This window comes from Panthera uncia, chromosome D2 (assembly GCF_023721935.1).
Source record: "Panthera uncia isolate 11264 chromosome D2, Puncia_PCG_1.0, whole genome shotgun sequence".
Taxonomy (NCBI): Eukaryota; Metazoa; Chordata; class Mammalia; order Carnivora; family Felidae; genus Panthera; species Panthera uncia.
In genome coordinates, this window is record NC_064818.1 from 50,515,463 (window position 1) to 50,537,804 (window position 22,342).

Consider the following 22,342-nt stretch of genomic DNA (forward strand, 5'->3'; position numbering starts at 1 on the left):
AGTAACCTCATTAACATTCCCACTAAACATAGTGTCTTTACAGCTGCTAAAGCAGGTCCTCTACCAGCAGGCAATACTAAGATTGTTTGGACATAAATTTTTCGTTTTCCAACTGACTATGAGCTGGAATCCTGCTGTTTAGAAAGCAGATGACAGATGCCTAGGAAATTAAAGCAGCAATGTGAAAATGGCTTTTCCTTAGCAACAAAGTCATCCACAACCTTCCAGATATAGCAAATATTCACAGTTATTAATTTTAGAAGCAATCTGGGGTAGATTAAACAAAAATATACGTGAAGCGGTTTGAACTTTCTTTTTACCTTTCAGAGGATGGGACTTACTACTTTTCATATTCTCAAGTGTGAGGACAAGAAAGGTTTTAAAATAGTCCTAGTGCTCTTTCCATAGTTCCGAGAATGCTTATGTTGCCACCTTTGCCATGTTTACAGAGTGCACAGAGATCTAAGAGGGCTCTGTCTGGCCTTAAGGTGACGTCTTCATGAAACAAAGAAGGGCCACCTGACAGGCTCCCACACAATCCATAGACTGACCCCCGAGTCTGGTTCTCTTCCATGCTGTTTGGGAATGGGGCTGGAGGTGAGGATATAAATCAGCCCCAAACCATGTTCTGATGGCAGAAGAGTGTATCATGTGGGGAACAAAGGGTAAGAAAATCATTAAAGATCTGCGAAACGCATAATTGCCACGGTGTCACCACCACCCCAGAACAAATGCGGAAGTGCAGAGTGCCCTGGCTCCATCTGTTAATTGGCTATTTCACAGTCTTGCAGGCCTCAGTTTCCCCTAAGAAACTGCTAGTTGACTGATATTCCCTGACTTCTGGGGTTAAAGAACTTGAATGTCCTACTGAGATAACTTCTTAGAAAAATGGCGATGGTCTTTTTCCCATGAGTATGCTCCTAAACAGCCTCTATGCTCAAATATGAGCAGGAAAGAACAACATTTAATCACTCTAAAGAGTTTTCATACTAAAAATTATCCCAGGGGTGCCGGGGTGGCTCAGTCGGTTGAGTGTGTGACTTCAGTTCAGGTCATGATCTTGTGGTCAGTGAGTTTGGGCCCCGAGTCGGGCTCTGTGCTGATAGCTCAGAGCCTGGAGCCTGCTTTGGATTCTGTCTCCCTCTCTCTCTGCCCCTCCCCCGCTCACACTCCTCTGCTCTGTCACTCAAAAATGAATAAATGTTAAAAAATAAAAATAAAAAAATTATCCCAATTCTAAGAGAAAGGATATAAAAAGAGAGATCAGGACAGGAGAGATCAGGGGTCAAGACTAGGAAGGAGAGACAAGACAAAAAGGTTCCATGCTGTTCAGAGAAGAGTATCTTTCTTTGGATGACCCGAACTCCATTAAAAAACTATTTCTAGTCAAAGGCTCTGCGATTCCCAGAGCTTCGAAATAAGCCCAGGAAGGATTAGTTCAGACGATATTTGAACTCACTTCTGGGCGTTGCTTCCTCTCAAAGGGTCAAATGAAACACAGCTATAGCTACAGCTGGGAAGTTTTCAAGCCAGCTCCAGCAGGGGCCAATAGGAGCAGCGAAGTAAAGGCCAGGCTGTAGGAGTCCCAGACTAAGGCTTGGAGCATAAATAGTCTGGGAACAGGTCATCAGAACCTGTACTTCTTTAGCTATTGAGTCACCGTTATCTATTCCAGCTGTGGCTGAGGACAAAGTGTGGTGTCATCAGCATTTCTGTTAGTATGGTTACTGGGTCATATTCATCTTCATGCAGGCTAAAAATATAAATCCTTTGATAGTCTGTGGCTAAAATTCAGGCCCAACATGTTTCTAGGGAAGAGAGAAAAAAAGATTAAATACGTGAGGTACTTGAAGTGCTTGCAAAGAAAGGTGCGATGGGTAACATCTCATTAAATCAAAAATAGTTATTCTAAAAGGATGCTATTCCAAGCAAATATTATGCACTATGGCTGAGCTCTCACAATGTTCCTTAAATAGGAGCGCCTGGGTGGCTCAGTGGGTTAAGCGTCCGACCTCGGCTCAGGTCATGATCTCACGGTCACTGAGTTTGAGCCCCACGTCGGGCTCTGTGCTGACAGCTCAGAGCCTGGAGCCTGCTCCAGATTCTGTTTCTCCCTCTGTCTCTGTGCCTCCCCAGCTCATGCTCTCTCTCTCTCTCGCTCTCTCTCGCTCTCTCTCTCAAAAATAAATAAACTTTAAAAAACCCCAAACAATGTTCCTTAAATAAAAGTATCAGAAAGCTTCCAATTAGCTAACCAAAAGTCAGTCTCTGGTCCTCAGCATTAAACTAAAACAAAATCATCAAGGGAACATTATTTATCAATGGTGGATTGATTTCAAAACTACTGATTACCGTTCTTATATAGAGACTGGTACGTGAGAGAGATACAATAGATAGTCTCAAGTCATCAAAAAGACGAAGAACTGTAACTACAAAAGGCGATCATCAAACACCCAGTCAGTGTCCCAACTTACCACCACAGATACACAGTTGTTCTTCCCTGTCCCCACCCCAACTCTCTGGAGATGGAAAATACATGCCCAGCAATCCTACCTCTGTGTATTTATTGAAAAGAACTGAAATCAGGCCCACGTTCACTGCAGCCTTATTCTTCTTTTCCAAGATGTGGAAGCAACAACCTAAATTTCCACAGACATGGATAAAGAAATTGTGCTATACACATACAATGGGATATTATTCCGTCTTTAAAAAGAATGAAATCCTGACACATGCAACAACATGGATGAACCCTAAGGCCATTATGCTGAGGGAAGTAAGTCAATCACAGAAGTTGCATGAATCTATTTATGTTTCTACGTAGTTCCACCATAAGCATCTTTGCCCCAAGCATTTTTGTTAAAACATTTTTGTTGTGTAACTAATTGGCTACAAGGCAATTTTATTGTAAAAAATAAAATCGTGAAAAAACAAGAGAGCATCCATCTAAAAAGGACATCATGAAACATGAAAATGGTAACAAAATTAGAATGACTATTGTGAGGGGCGCCTGGGTGGCTCAGTTGGTTGAGCGTCCAACTTCGACTTAGGTCATGATCTCACAGTCCATGAGTTCAAGCCCCGCGTCAGGCTTTGTGCTGACAGCTCAGAGCCTGGAGTCTGCTTCGGATTCTGTGTCTCCCTCTCTTTCTGCCCCTCCCCTGCTCATGCTCTGTCTCAAAAAAAAAAAAAAAAAAAAAAAAAAAAAGGACTAGTGTGAAATACAAAATATCTGAATACAATCAAACCTATAGTGTAAATACACAGCAATACTGCATAAATAACTGATTTTATTTTGTGGATTGTACCTAAGCACTTGACTTCAAGTCTTTTGTTCAGAGTATTAAACTTTTTTTTTTCTTATTGATTCATCTCATTTGGCATCACTTTTTTTTCACTGAAATTTTTTCCTTCATTAAGAGAGGCTGTAAGTTTCCAAAAAATGGGATGCGTATTTATAAGTGAACTTTGTATTGCTTTGTGAAAGCCTTCTACACCGTTCTTAGTTCTGGGCAGACTGTCACATGTTTACTGACAGACATTCCAAAGGTCAATGGGAAATCTGAGTTCAAAACTGTGTCACTGTGTAGACCATTCGGAGGGCTAAGATTTATACAATAAAAAAAATAGGCGTACTGCGTCAATAGAGAAATAAACCAAACTGTCAACCCAAACTGCCAACCAGTTATTTTTTCACCTTTTAGGGAAAAATTGCCTTAAGGCCAATTGGTTATATGGTGAAAACGCTTGTGGCAAAACTACCTATGGCAAAGATGGTTACCAAGAAAATACTGGACATGTCAATTTATATGACAGATCTAAAGTAGTCAAACTCCTAGAAAGCGGGAAGTAGAATGGTGGTTGCCAGGGGCTGGGAACAGTGGAAAGTAAGGGGGTTGTTCAAAGGGTATCAGCTTTCAGTAGGCAAGATGAAAAAATTCTAGAGATCTGCTGTACAACAGTTTGTGCTTATTGTTAACAATACTGTTATTGTGCACTTAAAAACTGGTAAGAGGGGAGATCTTACATGCTTTTTCACCACAATAAGAAAGAAAATATATGGTGGGTAGGACACACTTGGGAAAAAGGGATTAAGAAAGAGAAAAACAATCCCTACTTATTCAACTTCTAAATTTGAGGACAAAGAAGAAAAGAAGCTGAAAACACAGTGTTTTCTCAACTGGGTTCCCTAGAACGTTATTCCCAAGAGATGGTACATTTTAGAAGAGTTCCATGATCGAAAAATTTGTGAAAAACTACGTATTGTTTCCTGGAATCTTCACAACGAGTGGTATATACAAGATTCTAAGAAGTCCTAGAATATACCAGCCTATTTAACTTTCTTCTAGAAAGCATTTCCAAACACATTTGACTCAGGAAAAAATATATATATATTTTTTGTAAAATAGATATTAAAATCAAAAGGGACTCATGTTTCACAGAGAATATAGGGAATGGTGGTTTAGGGGAACTTATTTTAGGGACAGATTACCCCTGTCTTGCCTGAAATATTTAACCCATTTTATCATGTGAAATTTCAGTTAGATTGTCTAATGAGTATCTTCCAGAAGAGTTCACATATTATTCATGGTTTCGTGTATATCAGTGTGTTCTCAGTACCACTAAATACTGACAGGGTGCTTTAAGTTTTTAAAATTGTTTTCATGAAAACACACACACACACACACACACACACACACACACACACACACACACTTATCCTTCCTTCAAGTTATATAGTAAGTGGTATAGTGAGGACTAAATTCCAGATTGGCTGATTCTAGCCTAGTATCCTTTCTATTAGTAAGAAGGCCTCTGTGGGTTGAGTTGGCAGACTTTAACCTATGTCTACTGCATGATGCATTTCAAGTTATAAACATCTAACTTACAAATTTCTAGAAGACAAATGACTGAGTTGTGGTAAATAATAGTTGGGGAGAAACCACCAGATTTTTAAAAACAATTTTCTTTAATGTTTGTTTATTTTTGAGAGAGAGAGAAAGAGAGACAGAGCACGAGTTGGGGAGGGACAGAAAGAGAGGGAGACACAGAATCCAAAGCAGGCTCCAGGCTCTGAGCCATCAGCACAGAGCCTGATGCGGGGCTTGAACTCACAAACTGCGAGATCATGACCTGAGCTGGAGTCAGATGCTTAACCGACTGGGCCACCCAGGCGCCCCAAGACCATCAGATTTTTAAAAAGAAATTGTTCATATCGATCAAATATGCTTTTGTTAGGCTAAAGGAGATTCGACTGATTTTATCCTTATAAACTTTCTCAGGACCACACAGAGTAGACAGGATAGAGAAACGGCCATATCAGAAGGATTACCTATTTTTTAATGATCTCATTTTTTCACACTACAAAAACATTTCATATGTGAGTGACCTAGCCTTGAGTTATAAGGAAAACTGGATTTACCAGAGCTTTCATATCTTAAGTGTTCATCTGGCGTGACTTCTAAAAATACCATTAAAACAGACAGAATGAGTACAGGTGCCCTCTTCTGCCCTTATTGTACTTAAATACTTTAAACTGTTCCAGTTTTTCACAGAAGCACTGTTCGTGGATTATAAGCAAAATTTAATCCTAACCTTCTACTCAACTTGAGGTTCGAAATCTTTTCATTATCAGAGAAAAGATACTGGTTAAAAAAAACCCCACTTCTTTCTGGACTGAAGAAAAAAAAAACCTTAAATCCTTTACATGGAAAATGCATTTAGATGTTTACATCTATAAAAGAGACTTAAGAGACTCTATGTGTGTCTTGACTAATATCCAACCAACATGTTGGCAGACTGGCAGCTAATTTTTTTTTTTTTTAGTGTCAACTTCAACTATTTCACTGTCTCTATATTAAAGATTCTTAGTGGAACTAAGTAGGTGCTTTAAAACCAAAAAAAAAAAAAAAAAAAAAAAAAAAGATAGAGAGTCAAGAATTAGCCTTGGACGTATGATTAGGCAGCCGCACAATTTGAATAGGCCAGGCTCAGTAATGATACAAATCAACATCAGTGCCACCAAATAACTTTCCAGGGTGCTTCTTTCACCTGACACTGTTTAACTGCATGATAAACTGTAAGACAGGCTGGTGTTCTTACTACCACTGGAAAATAAAATCAATAAAATCAAGCTTCTACAAGGTGGTAAATTGCCCAAAGCCACGTGGTGACTGGGAGAGGAGCTAGGAGTATAGACTCTGACCTTACAGTTGCCAAGCCACAACACTTTTTTACTATCCCCATGGTTCTCTGGGTGGCAAGGACAGGGCTGGGCATGGGGTTTACCCCTCTAAGGTGCTGATGGTCGTACACCATAAATGCCCCACTCTATTAGTGCTCCAGGGACCTGTTACCCGGGAGAGGGCGTCACATGCCTCGTGTGTGCCAAGGCAGAGACATCAGGAGCTGCTGTGCTGGGCATCACATAACTTTAATATTGTCAACACGGGGACAAATTACCAACTGGCGGATAACTGGTGAATATTATCCATAGCATATGCATAATGTAACCTTTAAAGGTTTACATTTAAAATTAAAAATTTTTTTTAATGTTTATTTATTTGAGAGAGAGAGAGGAAAGAGAGAGAGCAAGTGCACAAGTGGGGGAGGGGCAGAGAGAGAGGGAGAAAGAGACAATCCCAAGCAGGTTCCATACTGTCAGCGAAGAGCCTGACATGGGGCCTGAACCCACGAACTGTGAGAACACGACCTGAGCCAAAATTAAGAATTGGGCACTTAACTGAGCCACCCAGGGACCCCTAACCTTTAAAGGATTTATTTCAAGATACTAACAATGTTTCATTAGAAGTAAAAACTAAGGCATAAAATTATATTTGTGTCATTTAAAATTATTATTTTTATTTTTTGTATCTATTTGTATATTTTATTTTTTCCTTTTTAAAAATTTAAATTCAAGTTAGTTAATATACAGTGTTATCTTGGCTGTAGGAGTAGAACCCAGCAATTCATCTCTTACATATGGCATCCAGTGCTCATTCTGAAAAGTGCCCTCCTTAATGCCCATTTAGATTTTCCTCACCCCTTGTGTCATTTATAATAATAATGTTCCCATAGTAAGGGTCATGATGACATTTAAAACGCCAAACATCTCCACCAAATGCTATAATCCAGTGCAGCTGCCCTGGTTCCTGCTCACTTGAAAAAGGTATCATATGAAGACAACATAAAAGTGAAAAGCAAAAGCAAAAGAACTGCAAAAAGGCACAGAGCATTTTCCAGCTCATTTTGCTAACATTAAAAAGCGTCCAACTTCGGCTCAGGTCATGATCTCACAGTCCACGAGTTCAAGCCCCACATCAGGCTCTGTGCTGACAGCTCAGAGCCTGGAGCCTGCTTCAGATTCTGTGTCTCCTTCTCTCTCTGCCCCTTCCCTGCTCACGCGTGTGCGCTTTCTCTCTTTCTCTGTCTCAAAAGTAAAATAAACATCTAAAAATGTTTTAAAAATGGCTTACAGATATATTAGAAAATCTTGATAATGAACTCCAGATGCGCCCTGTTCTGTGTAAAATATGTTCACCTGGGAAGTTACATGAACTGTTGAAACATATATAAAACCCACAAAAGGACCTGTGATCTAACTCAGGGGTTCCGAGTCTAAGGTCTGTGGAAAAAGGACTTCATGGAAGAAATGGGTATGAAGAGACATTAGACCCTGGGTGGGCAGCAAGGTTCAGGGAGGGACCCCCATGAGCAGAGGCACCTCTGCCCTTAACGGACAGGTATGTTGAGAGTCTCCAAGCCTCTCTTAGATTCTCCTTTGTTGCAAAGTAAAGGGGTTGGACCACATCATGTCTAAGGTTAAGTCCAGCTTTAATGTCAAAATATAAATGAGTGTTCTTAATGAAGTAGGAAAAGAAAGCCATGCAAAAGTGCCCTTTTGTGGGTAGCTGGATATGCCAAAGGTTGCTGTCTAAGGGCTTCCTACCTGGGCTACCTCTCAGGTGACATTCATTCAACAACTTATTCATTCATCTAAAAACAATTAATTAATGTGTGTCCACTATGTGTCAAGTATTAAGTAGCTAACATGAAAGACACACAGTCACTGCCCTCATGAGTTCTACAGTTTAATAGGATAGAAGGACATTAAACGAAACAATATTTCATCACAGAGGTATTTAAGGCCACAAAGGAATGGTAGACGGTATCATGACAATGATCAAACAATGAGCTTACAAAGAGATGTAAGCTCCACTGAAGAAAAGATTCCTAAAAATATTACAATTCAGCTGAGACCCGAAGGAAAAATGGATATTAGGCAGGGAGGAAAAAAAAGTATGTATAAATGACCTTAAAAAAGAGAGAAAAAGGCCTTGACTGCCTCAAGACAAGGAAGAGAGCGCTAAGGCAAAAGAAGTATGTAGTGCATGAAGGGTCATGTAGGCAATATGAATTAAGGATTTTGACCTTTATCCCAATGGCAATAGAACATAACCAAGTGGTTTAAAGGAAGGGAAGACATGATTCACATTACGAGTTTAAAAGAGGCTGTTGGCTCAGTCAGTAGAACATGAGACTCTTGATCTCAGGGTCATGAGTTCGAGCCCCACGTTGGACGTGGAGCCTATTTAAAAAAAAAAAATACAGTAAGTAAACAAATAAATAATCACACTGGTTTTTATGTAAAGAATGAACTGAAGATTGGCTACGCAAAGTGGGGAGACAGTGGGGAAGCTCCCCTAGATGTCCAGGTGAGAGATGAGAGTGACTCATCCAGTACCCTTGACAGCCTTCCATGGTCGCTTCCAGTCCTTGTTCTCCCATATATCATCCCGATTTATCCTACACACTCACTGAGTGCCACCCGTGTGCCAAGCATTCCCATTCAGACCTCTGGGCACAGGCTGCAGTCAAGATCCTGGCAGCTCTGCAAGGGAGCACCATTAGCAGACCCTTCCACCTCTCTGAGTCCTCCCACTGCCAGCCATACCACGGCAAGAAGTTTGCTGAAACGCAGATTTACCAGCCAACTCAGTAAGTCACATATTCTTGGAGGACTCTAATTATAGCTGCAGCCTGGGTCACAAGTTTGCCTCAACAGCCGGGGCTATCTCGTTCCTGTGACTTCACAGAGTACAGGCTAAATAAGGAGGATCTCCTCCATATAATAAATAAATAGGATACATGCAGTGTCTCCGCCCCCTTCCCCACTGGGGGTTACCGTGCAATTGATCCTCGTACTGCGGGCTTGAAGGCTGTTCGGTTCAATACCTCTTCCTGTGTTCTAAATCTTACTGTGGTGATGGCTGCACAACTATGTAAACATGCTACAAATTATTTAACTATACATTTTATTTTAAAAAGTCTTTTTTTTCAGTTTTTTTTTTTTTGAGAGAGAGAGAGAGAGCGAGCACGCAAGCAGGGAAAAGGCAGAGAGAGAGAGTGGGAGAGAGAGAAAATCCCAAGCAGGCTCCGCATCACCAGTGCAGAGCCTGAAGTGAGGCTCCAACCCACAAACCGCAAGGGCGCGACCAGAGCTGAAGTCAGAGGCTCAACTGACTAAGCCACCCAGGTGCACCTAACTGTACAATTTAAATTGGTGATTTGTATGGCATGTGAATTATATCTACGTAAAGCTGCTACCAAAACAAAACCCAAAACCGCCACCTCTTCCTTAAAAAGTGAGGGCATTCTGGGTGAGTGAAACGACGGGAGAGGGAGAAAAGTGCCAAAGTACAGGACTGACAGATCCCACAGATGTTGCATACTGACATATTTTATTTTACGATAAGCAAGCCAAAAGGTCACTAAGACTGTGAGAAGAAATCAAATCTATAAAGGTATTTTCCCCATGAGCCACTCCATCTAAAAACTTAGCCAAAGTGCAGCAATAACAACAACAACAATAGATACATAAATGGTTAAATTCTCAAAAGAGAAGTCTTTTTGGAGAAAAGTTGGCTGGATACAAAAGAGGTAAAGGAAATACACCAAATTCTTCTTCGTGTGCCTCCCACAGTTTACCTAGGGAAGGTGCAACCTGCAAGCACACCTTAGACAGTCCCAGAACTTCCCAAGTTGCTGGCACTGCTGCTCTGCAGGCGGCCCTCTCCCACTCTCCACACGGGCCCAAAATTGAAGGGGTTAGAGCCTGCAAACAGCAAGCGAGCGGTCCTTAAAATGCTATCTATAGGGGCACTTTGGTGGCTCAGACGGTTAAGCGTCTGACTCTTGATTTCAGCTCAGGTTGTGATCTCACGATTCATGAGATTGAGCCCCATGTCGGGCTCTGCGCTGACAGCATGGAGCCTGCTTGGGATTCTCTCTCCTCCCATCTCTCTGCCCCTCCCCTGCTTGTTCTCCCCCTCTCTCAAAATAAATAAACATTGGGGCGCCTGGGTGGCTCAGTTGGTTGAGCGTCCGACTTCGGCTCAGGTCACGATCTCGCGGTCCGTGAGTTCGAGCCCCGCATCGGGCTCTGGGCTGATGGCTCAGAGCCTGGGGCCTGCTTCCGATTCTGTGTCTCCCTCTCTCTCTGCCCCTCCCCCATTCATGCTCTGTCTCTCTCTGTCTCAAAAAAAAATAAACGTTTAAAAAATAAAAAAATACATAAGTAAATAAACATTAAAAAAATGTTATCTATAGGTTATTTTTTTTTTTAATTCACTGAGGCATTATATCTGCATTCATAATGATACCAACAGCAAATGAAGTTCCTGTGACGAGAAAGGTAATAAAGGTCGACGCTATTTAAGATAGTCAAGTCTTGGTTTAAAGGCAACTCTAGGCTAATATAAGAAAGAAGGAGAATAAGGCTATAGCATTTTGGAATTTGCAATATCAAGGAAAAGGGATTATGGGCACAGAAAGATACATTTTCCTGACTTTTAGGACAGCAAATTTCAAAACCTTAGCTATTGCCAAAAACCTACAGGGGTTATTCAGGAAAGAAGGTTGTGCCTAATAAATTTTCTGCAGACAATGAAGAACAGAGCCACTGAGAAATAAAAAGAGCATTACCTAAGGAAATACTGATGTAGTTATATATAATGGGAGATCTCTGGAAAGCTCAAACTTAAGCTTTAAGAGAAAGATAAAGAAAAATAAAACTAGGGATGAACTTTAAAAAGCATCTAAGAAGGGTGCAGTTAACAGAGGCTCAAAATGCCAGAGTCAAAAAAAATAAGGTATTGTTGGCTACGTTCAAAGTAAGAAGGAAACAAGAGGACAGAGTAACAATTTGGGGGAAGGGAGTGGAATGTTCACAGAACAGTGAAAAAGGAACCTATTTCAGCACGGAAGCTGGCTTACGTCTCTAAGATAAAGAAAATGGTCTCCATATTGGTCAAAGCAAACAAAGGGCGTGAAGAGGGAGCCAGGAGCCAGGAGCCAGAGAAGAGGGACTGGGCCACTTTGAATGACTTGCAATTTTCTCACTTAGATGACTCTCATCCCGGGGCACTGAAGGAACTGACAGGATGTGGATGGAGGTGGCATTCTTGTGACGACAGCAGCAGTCCCACCGTACATATGTATGATGTGTTACATTGTATATATTGCTTTCTGTCCACTCTCTCTTCTGGGCTTCTCACAGGGCTGTTACTACTGCCTTATACACCAAAGCTCAGCATTTAAGTAATGTGCCCACAATCACATAATCCCCTGGGAATGAGACCAGACATAAACCCAGCCAGTGCTCTTTACACTAACCAGTGGTCTTTTCGTTACATCTTCAGCAGAGCAACTGATAAAATTCAAGCTACATGATTTTAACAACATCAGTATTGAGTGCATTTGTAGCAAGATGAATACTGTTAACCATCAAGTGCTAGTTACTAAATATCTATCCAAATGTCATACAGCTCTGGCTGATGTTCAATCCTCAAATCCCATTTAGTCTTCAGACCATCCCCAGGAGGGAGTTACAGATAAGGGCCCAAGGCTCCTGGCACTAAGTAACTTACTTGGGGTCATCAGTGACTAGTGCAGCAGAAATTTAAAAGTATTGAAATCTATTCTAGCTCCAAACTCCACACTCTTCCCATTACAATTAACTGCTACTCTAAATGGTTATCAAGGACTACTTTACGATATGGAAGGTACGGATAACTCAAGTGCAGTGGGAAGAAAATAGTCAATGGCTTTCTCAAGTCCTCGGGAGTTTGATACATTCTCATAAGCATGGCCCATCATCATGCTCACAAAACCAAAGCCACTTCTCTTTTAGCCTGGTTCTATGTCTTGTGGGAAGACGTGCTAAAGGGCTGAGTATAGCAGAAGGGGAAGGGGCTGTCAATAGAACAAACAGTATCTGAATTTACTGTGATTTTAAAAGAGGCTCGGAGATGCCATGTTTCTGGGGGCAAGTGTACTTCCCTCTGGTAAGGAGTAGGTTAGAGGTTAGCCTGGGGGCAAAGGGAAGATAGAAGCATTGGGAATGGAGGCTTCTTTTCTCTTTTAATTTTTATTTTAATATTTATTATTTTTGAGAGAGAGAGACAGGGCATGAGCGGGGGAGGGGGGGAGAGAGAGAGAGAGAGAGAGAGAGAGAGAGAGAGAGAGAGGGAGGAGACACAGAATCCGAAGCAGGCTCCAGGCTCTGAGCTGTCAGCACAGAGGCCGACGCAAGGCTCAAACTCACAAGTTGTAAGATGATGACCTGAGCCGAAGTCAGATACTTAACCAACTGAGCCACCCAGGCACCCTAGGAAATGGAGGCTTCTTTATCTTTTCTAGTACCTACCTCCTGTCTAGTCACTAGTTCTGGCTTCACAGGGGGAAAAGCATACAGATGAGAATCTAAGGCTCTTCAGGTTAAGTTTATTGCCTGGGGTCACCAGTGACAGGTGCAATAGCAGTCTAAATGTAATAGAATCTGGTGTTTTCAGACTCACAAAAGTACAGGCACAAGCAGGTTCACTGGCACCAGCAGCAGTACTTAAGAAAATCCTCCAAGTATAGCCATTCGTCAATTTAACAAAGGTTTATCGAGCACCTACTACCGTAGCTGTACATCAAGCAATGGGTAAGCACCGGAAATGGAGCAGAGAGAGAGACAGACACCAACAGCCTATCTTCGTGGAGCTGACGGTCTGAGGGGGATTACTGCTCTAAAAGGGGAAGCTCAGAACGCTGTGGGTGCCTGAAAGCTAGGAATGGAGTTGGATCTTTATCACACCTCGGAGTCTCCATTAATTCAAAGAATTTCAAAATTCTGAAAAAAGAGTTCTTTTATTTAGTTTAGTTACAAAAACAAACAAACCACCACTACTTACTTTTCAGGAGCCCAATAATGTAGCAACTAATTATTTTAGGCACTGGCTTTTCTAATTTGATCAGGTAAACGTCTTAATAAAAATATAACTTGCTGAATATTTAAAAATCCATCACCAACTGAAACTTCCACCTTCCAAGAAATTTAAGTTTGCTACACAAAATTAGTCAAAAGTTGACCATAGAGAGTACAGGTGGAACTTCATAGTAGGATATATTTATACTACTTTAATTTATTCCAGCCCAACGTATGCCCCAAGAACATCCTTTGCTGGAAGCTGTTAACAGCCACAGTACAACTGCACAGGGAGGTGTTCAAGACTTGAACTAGTCTACTTGCTCTATTCCTTCATTAATACAGGTGTCAGATGATCTCCTGCTACCTTCTATTCCCCCAAACTTCCAAAGAGTGGCAGAGCTGGGATCTAAGGGATTTAAACCTACGTCTGCCCACAAAACCAACTGAGCACACCAACCCCCTACAACTCTATTGCATGTCCCCTCTTTACATCAGAGGTGGCAAATCAGAGGTTACATCAGAGGTACCTGCCTAACGCCAGGCAGGTAACATCATGGTGCGAAACGGCAGGTAATGCATATGCATATACCATACGAGCAGGACTACAGGGAGTTGGAGAGGGGACTGGAAGGGGTAGCAGCTATTTTGTTCCAATGATTGCTATCATGTGTGGTCTTGCAATTTTAAGAGAAACCAGAATTTCAAAATTTTATGCACACTCCTGAACATTAACATTAAACGTTAGTCCAAACTTATTTGAGAGCACCGGCTCGCAACCTTTGTTAACGCACCGTTGGCATCATCTTTTGAACAGTACCAGTTTGGCATGCTAAATTCTGCAGGGTTATTTTCATAAGCTTAACATCACCCTGGGGATGGGTGAGGCAGAAGGTTCATTAACGCCTTAAATTTCATGGGTACTCTCTTTTTCAGGCAGTCTAGAGGGAGGGACTCGTGGACTCATACCGCGGAAGGTAGAGCTGCTCACTTTTGATCACAAGGTGATTTTCTCCCCAGGGGCCCAGAAAACAAACTGCATTTCTTCCCCCTAGCAATTATAGCCTAAGCAGTTGCTTACCCGTTTGTCAATGTCATTGTGTTGGAGCTGCACAAAGCGAGCGCTGATGGCTGCAATGTAACTCTGCTGATTGGAGAACGCCACGCGGCCAGCACCTTTGGGGTACTTCAGCTCTGGGTCCGTATCGATGCCAGCATAGCAGACACCACCATACAAACGGTCCATGATCATTGCCAATTCAACTGCAAGAAAATAAACACAATTTGGTATGAATGTTTAGAAGGCACTTTTGCCCAGGAGAAGGAGGAACTGTTTAAGGGTCATGCAGTATAATTAATAAAAGGAAAACCCATGTTAAGTATCATGAAGAGTGTCCACATCAGTCTTAACAAACTCAGGCAGGGGAGATCCTCATATTTACAAATAAAATGAAAAAAAAAATTACGAATTCACACAACACACACACACAAATTTACATAATCGGAACTTCAGCAAAAGTATAAAAGGAATCATCTATAAGCAATCCTCCTGTTCCACTTTCTGTTTAGTCCACTGGAGTGGGCCCTGGGTAGGCAAAGCATTTCAAATGATGCCCTACCAAGTTAATTATAAACAGCCCTGTTTACTGACCTCTAAGACTAAAAGCAATTACTAAAGTCACACTGCTATATTAAGATTAAGCTATAGAAAGAATTAACTCCTCTCTTTAATTAAAGGCAATATATTTATAACCTTTAGGTAAATCTCTACAATTAAAAAAATATTTTTTTAGTATATTCTATCCCAATTGAGAAATTTCCACACTAGCCTCTCACACTGAATTCTAAATAATAATAATAATAGTAATAATTATAATAGCAACAATGAACATTTATTGAGCACTTACAATGTATCAGGAAACACTAAGCTGCCTTAAAGGCAGTAAAAACATACCCTTCCTGTACTCGGCTATGAATCCAGAGGTCTGGTCTGCACTCCTTGCCACATTTCTTCTAAATATACCTTTATATTGGTATATTTACAAAACACCTATACAGAAGGCATTTGAAAATTGGACCATTCCAAAGGTCTGATATTCTAAAATTATCCTCATGTCAAGGAGAGACATGTAGCAGTTACTTACCTGGATCCAAATTTCCTGAAGGTAACTGTTTACTTGATACTGGATGGCACATCCTCCACGTATGAACATTCCTTTCAGGCTACTCATATGACTTAAGTCCAAAAGACTTATCCCTACCCCTGGGGAACGACCCAAGAACCCACTTTCCTCAAACACCTAGATACGGTATTTAGAAAGGAGAAGACAGGGTAGGTGGATGATGGCCTGGGTCATAGCCAGTGTGCAAAGACCATCACATCACATAACAGACTTCCACAGGAATCAGTGTTTGGGGGGAAGGAAAGCAACACAACCCCCTGAGGTACAGGAGGAACTCTGCAGCAGCTACAAGGGCTGGAGAGTCAAATAGCATAAGAACCCCACCAGACTTCTATGAACAGAGGGAAAGCCAGGCACTACTGGTTCCTGAAGTATGAGACCGCTGAACTGGTAAGAAAAGATATGTTGCCATGACAGAAAGGCTGTCTTTCTAGTGAACTTTTTCAAGATTTCTCTCCATAATGCTGGTGATTGTTTTCTAAGTACTGTTCTTAAGAAGAATGATCTGCAACCAACAGATTTTGGAATTTTCAGAAGGTGAGAAAATAAGCAGGCAATCACTAAGCCTAAGAATAAGTGGTATTAAAGATAGAACCAAAAGCTATCCCAATTATCCCATTATGATCAGAATTACTGAGTCATATCAACCAAAGAACATGCTGATTAGAGCCCAAGTAGACTGTGATTGCAGTCGTGGGGCAGGATCCAGGAATCACATTCATTCAAGCAATGCAAGAAGAATCATGCACATACCATGAATATCAGAGTTCAGTAAGTCCTCATACTTCAGCCCCAAAACCTCTGATGGCTTGAGGACTTCCTCACATGGCTAATGTTACTTCAGGAACAGAGACTAAGACACTGAGGTAGAAATAATTAATTGCAGTCATGAATCAATTTCCCTTATTGGTCAAGGGGCTTAATAAAATAAGCAACCTCAGGAAGTGGAAATTAAACGCTAATTTTCCAAAGACCTAGCTTTCCCTGGAATGGAATAAGAGAGCAAGCACTCCCTCAGCCTGTGAACAGCCAGGAGAAGAATGTCCGCAAGGAAGTGAATGCCACTTGTCTTCCACCCTTAGAAAGGACTCATGAAAGCAACTGATTTCGAGAGAAGGTGTACTGCCTGAAAGCTTGAAGCCCCAGCTAAGGAGAAGAGTTACTATAACCATAGGCTCTTTTACAGCGCAGTGGTCTGTAGGAATTTTAGGGATCCTCGGACATCAGAGAAGGTGCTTCCACAGCACGAACATTCTATTACTTGGTGAATCTAGCTGCTGGAAAATCATCTTCACATGCCAAAGATTAGGTCGTGACTGATATTGCTGGCAGTTAAGTACTTTTGATATAAAGGAAAAACCCTCACTCATTCTTTTATGAAAGTTAATTATAAATAAATCCTTTCTACTTGTACACTTTTATACAGTAATTTTCTTGGCCACTAAAATTGGCAGACGTTTAAGGCAATGAAATCTCACTCAAGTGAAGGACAACTTGTTGAGAAGCTACAAGAAATCAAGGTGACTAAAGAGTTGTTTTGGGAAAGAGTTTGAAGATTTCCCATCCCTCTTTCTACCCTAATCTCTGTTTTAACTACAGAAGGTCTAATACTGTGATCACCCTTGAAGAAAAGTAAATAACAGTCAAACAACTGCTGTTTATATTTAATCCTTTACTCAGTCAGCTACTCTTCACTACAAGCACACTTGCTGCAGGCTAAACTCATGCTGGGTTCTAACACCAGATTGGTGTCATTTAAGTACTAAACAGAGTTTCTAATTATTGAGAAAAGTAGCCGTGCTTGGTAAAAACAGCATTATAAAAAAGAGAGAGACCAATTTAATTCATCCACTACACAGGTGACTAACAGAAACACAGAACAAGACTTTCTTAAGTCCTATAAATTTCTAATCTAAAACATTTTTTTATATAGAACATAAAATTCACCTACAGACGTCAAAATTTAAAACTATGTTTAGAGACTAGCTTTATTTATTTGTTTATTTATAAATGTTTATTTTGAGAGAGAGAGAGAGAGAGAGAGAAAGCACATGCACATGTGCACAAGCAAGCAAGGAAAAGGGAGGGACAGAGAGAGAGGGAGAGAGAGAATCTTAAGCAGGCTCTGCACTGTTAGTACAAAGCATGACATGGGGCTCAATCCCATGACTGCAAGATCATGACCTGAGCCGAAATCAAGAGTCAAAGGCTTAACTGACTGAGCCACCCAGGCACCCCAAGAGACTAGGTATTAAAGGATTCTTTAAAATGAGTATCACCAGTTAATACAGGAAAGTTAATATAAATTCCCTTCTTCTGATGTGGGTGAAGCTGAGCCATGAGGAGGACTACCACTCTGACTACTTAGGAAGAAGAGAGAAAAACAGAAGAAAAGCAGGATCTGGCAGAAGTCAACTAAAACCTTCATGGGGTTATCCATATCTTGTGATCTCAACCCTGCTCATGAAATGTAGTTTTGATCAAGGATGTGTCTTATTGGAAAAATGCAGCCAACTCTACTAAGCCCATGACAACGAATCCTCATTCTAAACCATCCTCTGTAGAAGGCAGACAGCTCCCAGGCACATTCCTAACATTTGACCTGAGGAAGATGAGGCTACCAGAGCAGGGAATAGAGGTGGAGGTTGGAATTCAGACAGATGGAAGTGACAGCAGGCATCCAGAGTCCATGTGGAAGTCAGGAATCTTCAGACGACTTTTTATTTTTCCCTTCCTATCCAAACAGTATTCACAGGATCTGTCTGGTCACCACAGGGGTGGGGAATCAGCAGGTCTGGTAGCCATATCCAATGGCATTTTGTACTTTCGATGAGACACTTTGTGCTCCTGACAATTCAAGTCATCTCAGGAATGGTAACAACAAAACTACTATAACTCTGATCTATAGATTGGCTCTTGAGATGAACTTCACTATGTCACAGCCGGAGAGGGAAACAAGAATATTGCAGTTGTGTGTAGCATACAGAAATCTAAGAATTCCTCTGGGTTGTGGAGACTGTGCCTCTGAAATTGAATCTAAACCCCACTTATGGTTCCTTGGATTTTTTTTTTTAATGTTTATTTATTTGTGAGAGAGACAGAGTGTGAGCGGGGGAGGGGAAGAGAGAAAGAGAGACACACACACACACACAGACAGACAGACAGAATCCAAAGCAGGCTCCAGGCTCTGAGCTGTCAGCACAGAACCTGATGCGGGGCTCGAACTCACAAACCGTGAGATCATGACCTGAGCCAAAGTAAGACGCTTAACTGACTGAGCCACCCAGGCACCCCTGTTCCTTGGATTTGCTTCTGAATCTTCACAGAGATCTGAAAGGGACTTTAGCTCACCAGAGAGAAAATCATGATGACTCCCTCATCCTACCCCACACCAGGGTCCTGTTCCTATCATTTAACTAGATTTCAAAGCCAGCCATAGGCAATGCCTAAGTCTGAGATACTATGAGAACCAAATGGGGTAGAGCAGGAATGAGAATCCCCAAGGGAAATATCAACACATTCATCTTTCCAGATTCTAAACTGTGAATCTAGAAGCCATGCTTCTTCTCTGTGGAAATAAGTACAAAGCAAACAGGAAAGAGGCATAAGGCACCTCGGGATGACAAAGAGATCTGGACTTCTGAAAGAAAGCAAGATTCAACTAGAAGCTGGACTGTCTAGGTTTTCTACCATAGCCGAATTGGTTAGCAAGGCAGTTCACACATTTTAAATGGTGAAAATATGCTCATAAACTTCCACTAAGAATATTTTCAAATAACTGTATGAACAACCAACTAAGTCGGAGGGAATGAGCACCAAACTTGATTAAATCAGACTGGTATCCAGTTGACTGTTAATACTGTTACTGAGACAACATCTCAGATCTCAGCTTGATAAAGCAGCTTCCTTCTGTACAAAGAGCTCCAAACTTGGAAGTCTGGAGACCTGAGTTTAAATCGTGGCATTTCTACTTATTGTGGCCTTGGCCAATCGCCCCCCTTTGAACTCTGCTTCCTTATCTCTAAAATGAAAAGTCCACCACTTACAACATTATCATGACGATTAAACATACATGAGAGCTCTGAACACACTGCTGAGCACAGAGTGGTGCTCTAATGTTTAGTTTTGCCCAGGGGGTGTTTTTCTCTCTACTCATAAATCTTTGCTTAATATTAACTTGGCCTGGTTTCTGCTCCAGAAGCACCAGTTCCTCCCAGTCTTACTTTGGCTGTACGCTAATGTTATTCAACCTGCCAATGATATGGCAATGTTTGACACCAGCTGTGGGTAAGGGTTTGAGGGGGAGAACGACTAGCATTAGAAAATCCTTAACCCTAAAGGCAATCCAATTAATCAAGTCAGTGTTCCAAATCTGGAGTTTATCTGGGACAACTCATACTGAACTTGGGACTTGTTCCCACTGAGAAACCTGGCTTTACCACTTCACAGAACAGTAACAACAAAAAAGGATATGGTTCCAATACTATTTCCTAAATCACAAATCAGGATGTGATTCCTAATACATGTGAACTACCAGAATGTTTGTACAGAATGTCTAAAATAAGTGCTCTTAGAAAAATTCAGGATGCTCGCTAAATGTATGTCATATGTCACTGAATATTTACCTCAAATTTTTTGTATTGTTTTGTTTTCCTCCCAGAAAAGTCATCCTCACAGTACAGGTGGTGGGGTGGGGGTGGGGGCGGGGTGGGGGGAGATGGAGAAGGGAACTTCAGGGTCCATTACAGAATATTAGTAGAGGAGAAAAAGACAGGAAAGAATTATCAGAACAATAGGAAAGACAGGAGACCCAAAGATGATGAGTAATTGGCAGGCTCCAGGGACTCACATGAGCAATCTCTCAAGACTGATCTGTTCTGCAGGACCTGATCAGATAAACTGTCAGAAGGAAGTCATGATGTGGAAGATCAGCTCACATGTCCCTAATGAGAGAGGAAGTCTGAGGGTGTTCCAAGCCTTATTAAAGTTAGAAGTGGACGGGTCCCAAAGCTTGATCACCGAGGCAATCTTCATATTAGATATCTAAGCCAAGAATCTGGGGTCATAAACTCATGTTTCTAAACTGGGGGTGTGTACAGGGACCAGAAGCTTCATTCTCCACCTTTTCCTGATGGCCTATTCATAATCCCCAAGCCTGGCACTTATTTCCTCTCAGAGGAAAATAGGTCCTAATGCCACAGGGATATACAACAGGGCTATTTCTGTGTTGAGATTCAGGAAGATGTGCTGTTCACATTACTTGAATGAAGACTGGTAACATGCTCTTGTACTTTCAGGTGGAAGCAGGTAGAGAACCAGACAGGCCACCCCTTTCCTGGCACTGACTCTGAAGAATATGCAGACCGTAGCCACATGACGGCATGGCGAGTCTACCTATAGCCTTTCCAAGGATGGGGGTGGGAAGTGGTGGGGAGTGGAAGGAGGACAAGACCTGAGAAACACCAAGAGACTTAGGCAAACCGTCTTTGGCTTGCCACTGTCACTGACAAGAGGGATGGAAGGGAGGGACAAAGAGAGTAGGAATGTGTATTATTTAACCTAGAGCAACTACCAATCAAGCAATCTAACTGGGTAAACTCATCTAGAATTTCCATGGATATTTTCCCATTTTCAGGGTTAAATTTTCTAGACCTATGATTTTTTCCCCCTCCCAACATGAAATTTAAAAAGGAAGGCTTATCAAAAAGACTGGAAGGATCTACTGATACTCAGCCAGGGCAATACTGCTTAAAATAGGTTGCCTTAATTCTTTAGGAGGGTTTGTGTGTTTCTGTTTGGTAGGATAAGGACTTTATTTAGAATAACTTATTAGGAATAATAGTCCCTGTCTTACAATGGTAAGATATCAAAGAGAAAAAGCCTCACAAAATTCAAAGGAATAACTGTAGTTATTACATTTTATTCATTATAACATGTTAAAGGACAATTTTTGGTCCCAGGTAAGGTGAAAATCGATCTGGATACCTAAAAATCTCACGTGTTGAATACTATCAACTATGTCTAGTCCAGGATCACCTTGTATATAGTGCCTGAGATAGCTTTAAGACTTTTCAGAATTCTAAGACCACAATACTCCCTTAGAAGTAACAATAAATGTCCTAAAATACTTAAAAAACAAATTTGAGATCCAGTGTGTTAAAAAGCACAATTTAGTATCCAATTACTTCTGGATACTACTATTAATACATTTCTTGTTTTCTTCTTTTCTGAAATCTTTGACTCTCTGTAGACGATGACCTATTTAACACGACAGTGGGATGTTCATTCAGTTTGGCATGACGCATACTTGCTCTGTGCCAGTAACACGTGGATGCTCAATAAATGTTTATTGTTCAAGTGAACTGCATTGTATTCAACTCAAGACTGCCTAGCAAAGTCAAAATGAATTCCTTTAAAAATAGTCCTCTATTCCAAGGCACACACCAGTCCACAAAGCTCAGTGTGTTCCAAAGAAACCCAATTCTATGCACGTGGATAAAAGCTGCAGATGTTAACTCTTTTTGTTTAGATTACATAGATTCCAATCTCACAGTCTTAGATAGACAGTGAAATTCTAAGATGCTAATACAGATTGCTTAGCCATCTAGAAACTAGCTACTCTTATGGGAGGTGTTGACATAGGGGAACATTTTCATTAGATCAAGTGAATGCAGACATTATCCACAAAACTGCAAAAAAAAAAAAACACCAATTTTACAACAAAAAATTTAGCTTAGCTCAAAAAAGAAAGAGTACCTCAAGACTTACAGCAGGTAGGGCAGGGAACATAAAATCCCATTTCTGACTAAACAACTAAATATAATTCTTATCTAGTCCTAGGACTTGCAGCATCTTGCGAATAATAATGAAAATGGTGAATAATAAAAAAAGGAATTTAGCTTATACACTA

General features: G+C 41.1%; 1 protein-coding gene across 7 annotated transcripts in view; it reads right to left on the minus strand.

The window, feature by feature from the left end:
* CPEB3 (cytoplasmic polyadenylation element binding protein 3) overlaps positions 1-22,342 on the minus strand; it is a 190,237-nt gene that overhangs the window by 9,895 nt on the left and 158,000 nt on the right. For all 7 annotated transcript variants that reach the window (XM_049646401.1, XM_049646400.1, XM_049646399.1 and 4 more), the window contains one exon: positions 14,331-14,512. In XM_049646401.1, the coding sequence (XP_049502358.1) occupies positions 14,331-14,512 (182 nt within the window). The remainder of the gene's footprint in view (positions 1-14,330; positions 14,513-22,342) is intronic.